Raw genomic sequence first — 12500 nt, 5'->3', positions numbered from 1 at the left:
CAAAATGTGTCAGGGTGCAGTCACAGTGGCAGCAGTGGGCGACTAGCGTCGTAGCATAACAAGGGGTACGCACTGCAGACTGTAGGCACAGATGTTGCAGAGACAGAAAACAAGTGCTCTCTCTCTCTCTCTCTCTCTTTTGAAGACCGCCACAGCTCCTTTTATAATGTCGGTCCCTCTACAACTGGCCAGCACATTGCTGCTCTCCCGAAAAATCACCTTCCATGCCATTTCTGGTTTCTCCAGGCTGCCTCTGCTTGCGGCTACTGCATCATTGCCAACGCCTAACTTCACTACCCGACAGCATAGTGCTACCAACATCACCCCACGCCGCAACACTATCCTCCCCTTCGAAAAAGTCGTCCCAACTATTCACTGTTGTTATAATCACACTGATCCGAGGGCGGCGCGGTTACGGCACACATCGCTTCCTCCACACCGTCCATGTCACTCACTCCTTTGGCTGACAGGGGAACAGTATCACTGCACTGCCTCTTCAGCGCTGCTGTCCCCCTCACTCTCCATCGGCGAAGGCGGCCTTTCTCGACGACTGCCCTCAAAAGGTCCGCGTGTACCACACTTGGCTGCTTATGTGCGCCGCCACTGATCCTGTAGGTTACTGCTGGAAGTGGCTGCAAGACAGTGTAAGAACCCTCCCAGTGACTCTAGAGCTTCAGGGCGAGGCCTCACTTCCTCCAGGGCTTAACGAGCCAGCAGACTTGATCCCTCACAGCATACTGAGCATCCCTGGTGCGCTGCTAATACCAGCAGGACATGGATTGTCCTGGCAACCGTAAATTACTTGCCACCTGTCACTGTAGCGTCCATCCGCCGCTGTAACTGCTACAAACTCAGGTGCTGTCTCTGGCAACTCCTGTAAGCACCGTACGATGCTTATTAATGTATTGTACTGTAAGTGACTGAAATGAGCTGTGCAGTACTCGCTCTTTATATTCAGAAGTGGTCAAACCTGCGAATTAACATATCAGTAATACTGAGAGTAACACTAAAAAGTATATCAATAGGTAAACCAGATATTGCAGTACATCAATGTCGTGACACTTCATGTTGTCAATTCTGTAAAATATGTAAGTCAATACAGAGTTACACTTTGTGGGTTCAGTCAGTTCTACATATGAACACCACCAGCACAAATGCAACTCGCCCTCTCGTTTGCGTGATCTGATGTATGTCATTGTGTTACGTTAAGTGTACTTATATTAACACATATCACTAAATCTTCACAATTATGTAAGTATCTAATTACTATAAGTAGTTACATTAAATCATTCGTGGCCACATCCTCTCAGTGTCACTGCAACATGCCATCCTGCAGCCTCAGTGTCACCCACTGCCTTTGTGTAAGGACTCTCCGGCAACAATTCCTCCTTGCCTGGCTGCTTTCCCTCCTCCAGCCACCGCATCACTGGGGCAAGATCAGGATCTGCTTGCTACAAATCCATCCATCGCTGGCTGGCCTCACTGAGTCCACATTCCACTCGCAGGCGGCGGCAGATAACAGCTTCACACCTGGAGCAGTGCAAGCACCCCGGCTTGCAAGGTCAACAGCTCAAGCTGTCCATGTCGTGAATCCGCTCTGGCTGATGTACCATGTGGTAGCTGTACTCCTCCAGGTAACCCAGCCATCTCAACAGCTGTCCTTCCAGGTCCTTCAGAATTTTCAGCCACCAGAGAGTGGCTTGATCAGTCTGGATGACAAACTCAGCCCCACAAAGGTAGTAGTGGAAGTGGGTCAGACTCCGCACTACTGGTTACACAAAAGTTTCGTTCTGGTTTGCAGAACTTGCCAATGTAGTAAGCCAGGACATATTCCTTCCCCTCCTTCACCTGCGATGTTATCAGCACTAGCATCGGCATCTAACAGGAACAGGAGAGTGGGGTCAGGAAACGGCTGCATTGGAGCACTCATCAGCGCCTCCTACAGGCCATCAAAGGCGCCCTGCAACAAACGGTTGGACATTATGAAGAGGATCACAGGGATCCGGTGGGGAACCAACAGGAATCTTCTGCTCAAATATAATCACACCACCATTGCCTCTAAAATATCCTACAGCTGCAGCATATACAGTTCATCTGCTTCCTCCACCCCCTCCAGGCTGAATATCATACAAAAAGCAGTCCTAAGGATTGCAATGGAAGCAATTAAACCCTCTGCTATACTGGCTCTACAGGCAGACAGTGGTGTACTTCCACTCCATCACCAGAGAAGTGAGAAGGTAGCCCCAAAATGTGAAAACAAGCATTTGTCAAAGTGAGGGCAAGTAGAGGGTGGCACACTGCAGGTCTCCAACTGCTGTCCAACTGTTGACTGGCGTGGTGCATCTTGATGCTCCCATGCAGCCAGCTGCCTTGGATCCCATGCTACCTTTTCCTGCCACCCATTGGTGTACTGCAGCTCACCCATACCCATGCATAGACGCACAGACACACACACAGGAGCACACATATAACAATTTATATATATATATATATATATATATATTACATCTCTTGCTATCTTCAACTGCTATTTTCACACAAACTGTTCTTACTAACTGCATGCCTCCTCTCCTCCCGTGACCTCACTGCACAAGACTTTCTTCTTTTTCTCATCCCTATTCTCTCCTCCTACCTAATGTTAAGGTTAACCAATATTCTCAATCATTTATTCCTTTCTCTGGTAAACTCTGGAACTCTGCCTGCTTCAGTATTTCCTTCTTCCTTTGACTTGGACTCTTTCAAGAAGGAGGTTTCAAGACAATTATCCTGTTCCATCTGACACACACACACACATACATACGAAGGATATATTTATAAAAACTACAAATTAGTAATAAACGACAGCTTTTGCTTTGTTTTTTAGTATTTGAAATCAAGTAACTTTGTTCGAGAACTGAATTATGGTTTGGCAACCAAAGCAGTTATGAGTTCAAAATTTTGTTTGAAAACTGATTTGTTCAAAAAGAGAGGCATTTGGTAACTGACCTTCCATTGTGTTTGATCCATTTGTCTTTTAAAACGCTTTCACATACTTTGCCACTGCACTTATTAATGACAGTGGTCTGTAGTTCGAAGGGTCTTCCTTATTTCCTCCCTTGAAAATTGGCACTATGTCTGTTCTTTTCCAGTCCATTGAGAACCTTCCCTTTTTTAATGAATGTGTTATGACTGGATCTTTTCCATCAACTGTTGACTACGGTCCTTTAGAATCCAATTTGATACTCTGTCTGGGCCTGCTGCCTTCCTTATATCTTGGTCCTTCATTAACTTCTTCACCTCCTGCACTCCAACACTTATTTTACTCAACTGTGCACCATCTCCATATTCTTCTGCTCCTGAAAACAACTCTATCTTGCAAAAACCTTCTGCAAACAGTTATTCATCATTTCACCCATCCTTCCTGCCTCTTTATGTACCACTCCATCAATTTGTAGTTTGTTTATTCCAACAATATTCTTTAACTTTCCATTTGCATATCAGTAAAATCATTTTGGTTCGTCTTTACATTTTGTAGTATTTATATGAGCTGCTTTCTGTGGTCATGCATAAATGCTATAACATTCTTGTACCATGTTATGTATGTAGTACATAAAATACATCCTTATTATTTTGTCAAGCACATGAGCTAAGCTGACTTCTGGTGACTCCTGGTTTTACTTCAAGTAGTATATCTCTTCATTCACCTCAGAGTAAAGATGCACTGGATATTGGTGGTGGTGATGGTGGGGGAGCTGGCATGCTTTATTTACTTATTTACTTATCTGTTTATTCTTATTTTTTTATGATGGTGGTGGTGGTGGTGGTAATGATGAAGGCTCCTTTTACAAAAAAGTGCTGAGTCCTGGGTGCACCCCACAGTTAGTAACAGACTATTGCAAGGAGCATTCCATACATTATTTTACTTTAATATTCTTGTCACCATATTCCTTCAGATTCAGATCATAAAGTTCTGGTCTCTTCTCCACCTTTGTGATCAGTATTCCACAGTCAAGAAATTCTTTAGGTATGCTTCCCACTCATGGAAAGGAGTACTTGATGCTGTGACAGACAGGACAGGACATCATGAATACAGCAGGAGGCAGGGTGGAAACCACAGATAGTTCATGCTGCCATTTGAAATAATGGTTTCTATTGCTGGCCATTGTTGCTGACCACAGTGGTGTGGTTAGAAAAATGGCTTCCACCACAACTCACCACTTTTTTTTTGTGGTTGCCACAAAAAAAGTGGTCTGTGTAAATGGACCCATATAGATGTGTGTTCTAACCTCTGGATCTCCCTGCCTGCTTCTGTATTTCCACTTTCCTATGACTTGAATTCCTTCAAGAGGGAGGTTTCAAGACACTTATCCTTCAGTTTTTGACTACTGCTTTGGATCCTTTTCTGGGACTGGCATCTCATTGGGCTTTTTTTTTTTTTTTGTTGCCTTTGGCCAGTATCCCTCCTACATAAAAAAACTTTTTTTTTTTTTGGTAGTGGCCACTGACCACAAAAAGTGGCTCTTGTGAATCCAGTCTAATATTGTGAGATTTTGTTCTATGGATTTTTTTTAGGATTTTTATGTGGTATTTTTAATTAGTGTGATTTCTTTTATTGTTTTTGTTTCTTTTTGTATGGTTTTAGCTTCCCTTGTGTTTTTGTATTTTTTTTTTGTCTGCTACTTGTTTCACTATTGTTTTCTATTTATATTATATACTGCATATGGTTTCTAGATAAAGTTTTGGTTAATCATCATATTTTGAAGAGTATTATACAAAATTTTCAAGGATTGCTATCTATCACTTTGTTCTTGTACAATTCAAATGTTTTGCGACTTTTGGTCTGGTATTTGAGTTTATTTACTTTCCTTCTGTTATTAATATGATTTAAGCTTCTTTCCTATTCATTTGTTCACTAAGGATATACAAACTATGCTATCTGTTTCCTTTGTAAAGTTAAAAATACCCTTTTAGAGAGCCCACAAGGCCATGTAACTCTGGTGTGGGCATTAATGCATAATCGTTTTGGCTCTTTCTTTTAGGGCTGACAATTCAGTGGGTTTTTCCTCTTTTTATTGTCCTTGGCCAAAAGCCTTGTTATGTAAAAATAAATAAATTGATTAATAATACATTAAAATAACTTTGGCACCAATTTCCAGGAGGATGGTGTAATGAACCATTACCAGGTAATTATTGGTCATGTGGCAAGGAGAAGAGCACTCCAGTATTTACAGTCCTGTACAATATGCAACAGTTGAACACACAAAATTACTTTTAAATATTCCAGACATTCCTTTGTTTCATAAACAATACTTCTTTGCCCCACTAACCATGTTGCTCATAAGGTCTTGGGCATTACTAAAGGTGGGAATATTACACACATCAAAGTTGGTCCTAAAATGTATTTGAATCACACTGACTCCATATCAATCTCTCATCATTCCAGGTAATTTTAGTTTACTGATTATTCTCATTACTGCCATATACTTCTCAGAAGCTTCACCTCTGCATCTCTTAAACAATCTTTCAATACAATCAATTAATTTACTAATCACCTAACACGTCAGACTTCAATGAAACAACGACATACACAAGCAAAGATGACATAATGAACTCCTTCCTTACTGTAAATAACCAACAAAAACACATTCTTCCTCCAGTAGCACCTCATGTTCTTGTTGGGGATTTGGGGGCCTTTTTACGAATGGTCCACTTTAAAATGCAGTTAATCATAATGTACATATGTACCTAATACACTAAACTCATGACCTATTGTGTAAAGTTATTTTTGTATCCCCTGAGACTTTTCATATTTCCTAAACTGATATCTTAAAACATCTTTGTTTTCAATTTGATTTTATACATGAATACTGTGAGAAGTGGCACAGGAGCACCATAAAAAAAAAAAAAAAAAAAACTGACTGGACAGTTATTCATAACTGTATAGGTATTCTAATATAGGTATATCAAATTTACTTAAATTTCTCTTTTGCACATGGCTCAGTTACTAAGCCAGTTACATCATACAGCTCTGGTATCCAATGTTATACTGCATGTTATAAGTACATGAAATATAACTATATATTTTTTTTCAGTATTCATTGACATCAACTGGAAATAAAACTCTGAGATGTGTACACACTCATATATATGTATCTATCAAATCTGAAACACTTAGTTATAGAAATATTAGCATATTCTAAACTAATTAATGCCTGTTTTTTTTTTTTTTTTTATTTGTTCAGAGTCCCAAAACATGCACCTTTATGTACTGAATAATCCAACAATGCATATATGTATTTAAATAATAACTACATTTCTGGTTTGGTTTAATCTTGGAGTAATAGCTGTTCATTTGTCTGCAAAATAAAAAAATGTTTACAAATACATGAGAGAATTGTAGGAATGTTAAAAAATGTGTATGAGAAGTATACCAAACCTATGGGAGAAATTTCTGGTTAGTGAGAGAGAGAGAGAGAGAGAGAGAGAGAGAGAGAGAGAGAGAGAGAGAGAGAGAGAGCATGGAAGAAAAATGTGGGCAATTGAAATAAAAAAAGTTTATAGATCTACACAAGTTAGAACAGTTTCCACATTATTGGTCTGTGAGATGCTATTTGGATTATAGAAACCTTAAATGTGTAATAAGACCTGTTATAGTCTTTCCATTATGTATATGACTGTCTAGCAGATACACCCAGCATTATCTGAGTTGAAAGTAATGTACATTACATGGAGTTTATTATTCTTGTTTTTTCTACACATGCCAAGATTTGCATAAGGCCCATAGATTTATGACATACAGTTACCTCCATACAGTAACAAATGTTGATAACATTGTTTTTCAACATGCTCTGTAAAGAACTGCAACATGCATAATAAATTACTCAATTTTAACACTCTTTTAGAGACTTACTTGTGCCCATTTCAATTTCTAGGTTACTTGTGTCCACTTCAGTTTTTCTATAGACCACATTTAAACAAACATATTCCAGTATAGAAATGAAACTCCAAACTTTATTTTCCCTTTCTTATTTGCATAATTACATGCTCATATAATGACATACATTAATGTATGGAACTACTACACTGACCTGCAGGCAAGTAAATATGAACCACTCCAACTTAGGTGATCCACAAACTTTTGTTTGCAATTATAGTGGCAAGCTCAGTTCCTGGAAGTTTAGGTAATTCTAACACATGAAAAAAAATAACAATAGAAAATTTTTCATCAAAATAATTGAATATTTACTGAATCTCAACATCACTTTGTTGCTGTGTTATACAACTTATAACAAATAAAACTTGCTAAAATGCAGAGGAAGCAATATTTTTTGTAGGAGATAAGCCAAATATCATTCATTCTTAAAAAGAGAATTTACTTTTCTCCAAGTGAGTTGGTTTGTGTATTCTACAAGTCATTCAAGAAGGATTCTTGTAGCATATGAAAAGAAAAATTGGCATGAATGCAACATCCTCCATATATTTTTTTCTTATTTTTTTAGTGGGAGCTGTGTGTGTAAGTGTATATATATATATATATATATATATATATATATATATATATATATATATATATATATATATATATATATATATATATATATATATATATAATGCTGTATAATAAAAAAGAACAGTATAAAGCTTAACATTCAAATATTTGCACGCTGACAATACACTACAGCCAAAAAAAAAAAAATTCTATCTTAATAAAAAAAAAATTTAAAAATATGCTACCTTGTATAACTTGTCTTCATTTCAGTAAGGCAACTTTGTTTGCAGCAGTTATATGTACCAGTCCTTGCTATCACATTACAAATATTATTTATGTGTACCTTTTTCAAGACTATAAATTCTGTATCAGAATAGCAAACTTGGTTATGATTATATTCAAATATAAAATGTTAGAAAAAAATATTAATTTCTCTACTTCCTACATAAGGTTATTTAACTCTATCCTTTTAAACTTCTACATCAAACTATTCAGTTTCATTATATATGAAATACTTTCTCAAATTCTTAAACAGATAATGAACTTTTAGAAAAAAAAAAGCATGTATTCTTGCAAAACATCTCTCGAGTAGCTTTGTCAGGACCAAATGAATAGTTCTGGTCCACATTAACACAGCCAAGATACTTCTTTTAAGGTCTTCACCAGAAGCTTCCTGATGCCTTGCCACCAGGTGGGTTGTGCACCTTCACTGAAGGACGTTTGGGAGACTTATCATTCATCTGAGCACCTGAAAAAAAAAAATTGTTAGAGTTGACTGTTTTATCACAGTATTAATGGATTACATTTATCTTAAATTCCATGTAATATATCATATCTGCATATTCTATAGTGCCTTTTGTTCTGCACTTAACATTATGGCAAATTTTAAAGCATGCCATATATCTACTTCATAAAGCAAACTATTCAGCCAATGTACATTACAGTATGAAATGGGAAAGAGAGAGAGAGAGAGAGAGAGAGAGAGAGAGAGAGAGAGAGAGAGAGAGAGAGAGAGAGAGAGAGAGAGAGAGGTTTGCAATGTTATGATAAAGCCTAAGTGAATGAAAATGTGCACAATTGTTAAGGCAAAAATTCATGAATACTAGAGGAAGTTTCAGAATTTTTAATTCAAATAAATGGATTAGTTAGTTGCTCAAATGCAAAATCAATGTTATAATTAATTCCTAACCAACATGCAATAAACAATCATGTCACAGACAACTGCATTTTTTCTTACTTTTTTTTTCCTCTCTCTCTCTCTCTCTCTCTCTCTCTCTCTCTCTCTCTCTCTCTCTCTCTCTCTCTCTCTCTCTCTCTCTCTCTCTCTCTCTCTCTCTCTCTCTCTCTCTCTCTCAGCTAATCATGTAAATCTCATTTCAATAATATAATATGAACAATGTTTTCTTTTTACTTTTATTATGAGATAAGTATCAGTGAGTGAAATAATATTTTCAACTAAAGATATGTGTGTATATGTGCTTAAGCAATATTACTACATGTTCCAATAACTGTCACTGAAGTGTTTACTTTAGCAGTGATTAGATAATATTTTTACATTCTTTTCTTGAATATAGTCAGCCATTTTCATCTACAGCACGTTTGCACATCCTCTCTTACTCTCAAGGCATTTCTGGTACTTCTGTGATACACTATTTCCATTACCACTGGATGCCTGACCATCAGCTAATACCATTGCTAAGCAAAGTATCAGGATATGTCTAAGGCAGTTAGTAGTACTGTATTTTAACAAAATGGATAAGAAAATTATATTTTGCACAGAGGAACTTAACACTTCTTCTTCTCTTGCTTTTCCCATATGTATATATCTATCTATATCTATATCTATCTATCTATCTATCTATCTATCTATCTATCTATCTATCTATCTATCTATCTATCTATCTATATATATATATATATATATATATATATATATATATATATATATATATATATATATATATATATATATATATATATATATATGGGGTTGTTTCTTATCAGGCCTTTCCACTCTCTTGTCTAATGCTTCCTCTCCACTGAGGTACTTCTCTCTCAAGTTGTCCCATATACAGTCTTCATGGTCTCCCTCTTCCTCTAAAGTTAAGTTCCACAGAGGAACTTAATACTAAAATTCTAAAATCATCCAGGTTATCAGTATAACCTACTTCAAGATAAGATATCTATGTCTAGAGCTTCAAGATAAGATATCTATGTCTAGAGCTTCACTATCTGTCACACTACAGTTAGATTACATGACTGGTGTAAGCAACTCATCAGTCTGATGAGAACAATACCTAAACTCTAAATTAAAATGTCTGTGGCAAGAACTGTACCTAAACAAAAAATAAAATGCCTATAGCAAGAACTGGAGCATTAGTAAGGAAAACTTTACTTTACTCTTTTCTGAGAAGTCAAGTAAGTGAACTCACAATCACCATATAATGCCTGAAAAAAAGAAGCAAAAGTGTGCTTCTTCAGTGCTGTTGTAAACATAACTCTGAAACAGTGAACAGTTAAGAACTTTAATACCTTAGGTATTCAAGATAAGAATGTAGTTTTGACACAGCAACTATTTTTCCTTACTACAAAGAGCATGAAGGCCATTGTATTTAGCATTATATGTTTGATAAGATTTAGAATTACTGATAATACCCAAAGATGTGCCATTGCAGGGGCTCAACAGTTTGATGCTTGTCCGAGGCCTGATATCATCATCTATTTGGCGACCTAAAATAGTTATAAGAACAAACTAGAGACATACAGCAAAAACTGATCCATTAGTATTGTGAAGAAAAGTTGAAATAATATGAAAAAAGTCTGAGCGAACTGCTCAGTACATCACCCAGGATTAAGTTAAATATTATTTATGTAATACTGTACCATGAATGTTTAAGCCACACACACACACACACACACACACACGAAGTATAGTTTTTCCTCACAGAAGTGTGAACAAATGGAATGAACTCAGTGAAGATGTTGTAAATGCCAAAACTGCCAGTGCTTTTAAGACCAAACTAGATAGATATAGAGATGGGATACTATGAGATTACTCCTTTCCCGTAAACCACAACTAAGTATAAACAACTAGGTAAATACACACACACACACACACACACACACACACACACACACACACACACACACACACACACACACACACACACACACACATTTGACAACCAAGCAGCTTTTAGGGATATACCCACAATAGGGCCAATCATCAATCACTGTTTAGTTAAATTAGTTTCCAAAACCAGGTATCATCATCAGTTGGGTGCATTAAAATGCTGCTAAGAGCAACCATTTCTTTCTTACAGGTGTGTTATATTGCTGCAGGATGAGAATCCTTGACCTGAAATTCTAAAATCTGCAAAATGTGAAAGTTTTGGGAGTTGTCATGTTTTTAATTCATTCATATTTTCCAGCCAACATGAGTCAAAAGCCAGAAAGTGATATTCTAAAAACTATTGCTGTATAATATTATCAGAATATTATCATCAGAAATTATCTATCTAAACCAAATCTAAAATTTTACTCATAATGGATCCTTACAATCTCCTCAGAGTTCCTATCCTGGGAGGAGATCAGAAATATCCTTTGGTTGAACTGCTCTTCTGGTATGGACACAAAGTGTCTTAAAACTTTCCTCTAATTTTCAATTCAAGGAATGTCATCTTCCTCTACCAAACCTCATCTTCTCACCAAAACACACCTGTCTCAGCTAGTGACAGCATTCTCTTCTCTGTTACATCCTACTTTATTTTCACTTTGTTCAAACCTGGATTTTGTGTCTGTGTGCACAATGACCTAACTTGCTCTTGTGTCCACATTTTTGAGAGTCTTCTGAATTTTCTGTCATCCAGCTTAGACTTCAGAGTCACTCTAAGACTAAATTTATCTGTGTTGCATATCTCTCATCTAACTCCTTTAATTATAAAAGAAATTCTTCAACTACTTAACTTCCAAAGTGGAACATATTCTGACTCTTCCCTTTTCTAGAGATCTCCATCTTGGAGATTTCATTGTTTTACCACAAGCTTTGGCTTTTTTCCCTTCACTGACCAACCTAGCAAATTATCCTTTAACTTTGCTCTCCTCTATAACCTAGAGGTTATAGAGCATTCTATCTGTATCTCTGACCATCTTGGAGACATGCCCAGCCTTCTTGACCTTTTTTGTTAATTTTTCTCAGTCCCCCCCCAAGCTGCAAACTCTGTACAGGAACCTTATTCACCCATGTATGGAGTACACTTTATAATATATATGGAGAGGAGTTTCACTCATACTGCTCCCTTGAACAGGGTGGAATAAAAAATCTTTCAATTCAACTCCTCTCCTTGCTAATTAACTGCTTTCAACCTCTCTTTTCCAAGAAGTTGCTTCTCTTGTTATATTCTATATCTACTTTGAAGCTAAGAGTTGTTTTGAATTTGCTAACTGCATGCCTCTCCCAATTCCATGGCCTCACCACGCAATGCTTTCTACTTTCTCTCACCCCTGTCCTTTTCACTTCCCTAATGCAAGAGTTAACTATTATTTCAATTTTTCATCTGCTTTACTGATAAATTCTGGAACTGTTTTATTCTATATTTCCTACTTCCTAAGACTCTTAAAGAGTAAGGTTTCAAGGTAGTTCTTTTCATAATTTTAGATATTCTTTTGAACTATTCTCTTTTGGGACTGGCACCTTCAGTAAGCCTTTTTTTTCCTCATGTTTTTATTGCCCAGTTAATTAGCCATCACCTTTCTTCTGCTTACATTCATCTCTAACTCACTCTTAGAACACACTATCAAACTCATTTACAAGCTTTTGCAGGTCACTTTTGTTTTCTGGAAACATAATTGCATTCATCAACCATTCACTACAATTTGTAAACATTTTCACTCCAATTTTCTTTCTTTTTATTAACAAATCAAACAGTCATATGGATATTATAAACTCTGCCTCACATCTCCTTGTATGAAAACATTTCACTTGTTTCTCTATCTTGATGCATGGCTTTCTATCCTGAAAAATTTTTTTGCC

At 36.8% G+C, this 12500-nt stretch overlaps 1 protein-coding gene across 13 annotated transcripts in view; it reads right to left on the bottom strand.

Moving 5' to 3' along the window:
• Nucleotides 1-5361: 5361 nt before the first annotated feature.
• LOC135106945 (dihydropyrimidinase-like) overlaps nt 5362-12500 on the bottom strand; it is a 64175-nt gene continuing 57036 nt past the window's right edge. For 10 of the 13 annotated variants that reach the window (XM_064016405.1, XM_064016410.1, XM_064016402.1 and 7 more), the window contains 2 exons: nt 10124-10198; nt 5362-8216 (listed from right to left, as the gene is read on the bottom strand). In XM_064016405.1, coding sequence (XP_063872475.1) covers nt 8128-8216; nt 10124-10198 — 164 coding nt within the window. In that variant the 3' untranslated portion in view covers nt 5362-8127. The remainder of the gene's footprint in view (nt 8217-10123; nt 10199-12500) is intronic. The other 3 variants (XM_064016407.1, XM_064016406.1, XM_064016411.1) reach the window with 1 other exon arrangement.

The sequence above is a fragment of the Scylla paramamosain genome, chromosome 14 (genome assembly GCF_035594125.1).
Source record: "Scylla paramamosain isolate STU-SP2022 chromosome 14, ASM3559412v1, whole genome shotgun sequence".
Classification (NCBI taxonomy): domain Eukaryota; kingdom Metazoa; phylum Arthropoda; class Malacostraca; order Decapoda; family Portunidae; genus Scylla; species Scylla paramamosain.
The sequence above is the reverse complement of the archived record's forward strand: the minus strand, read 5'-3'. Positions and strand labels throughout refer to the sequence as shown.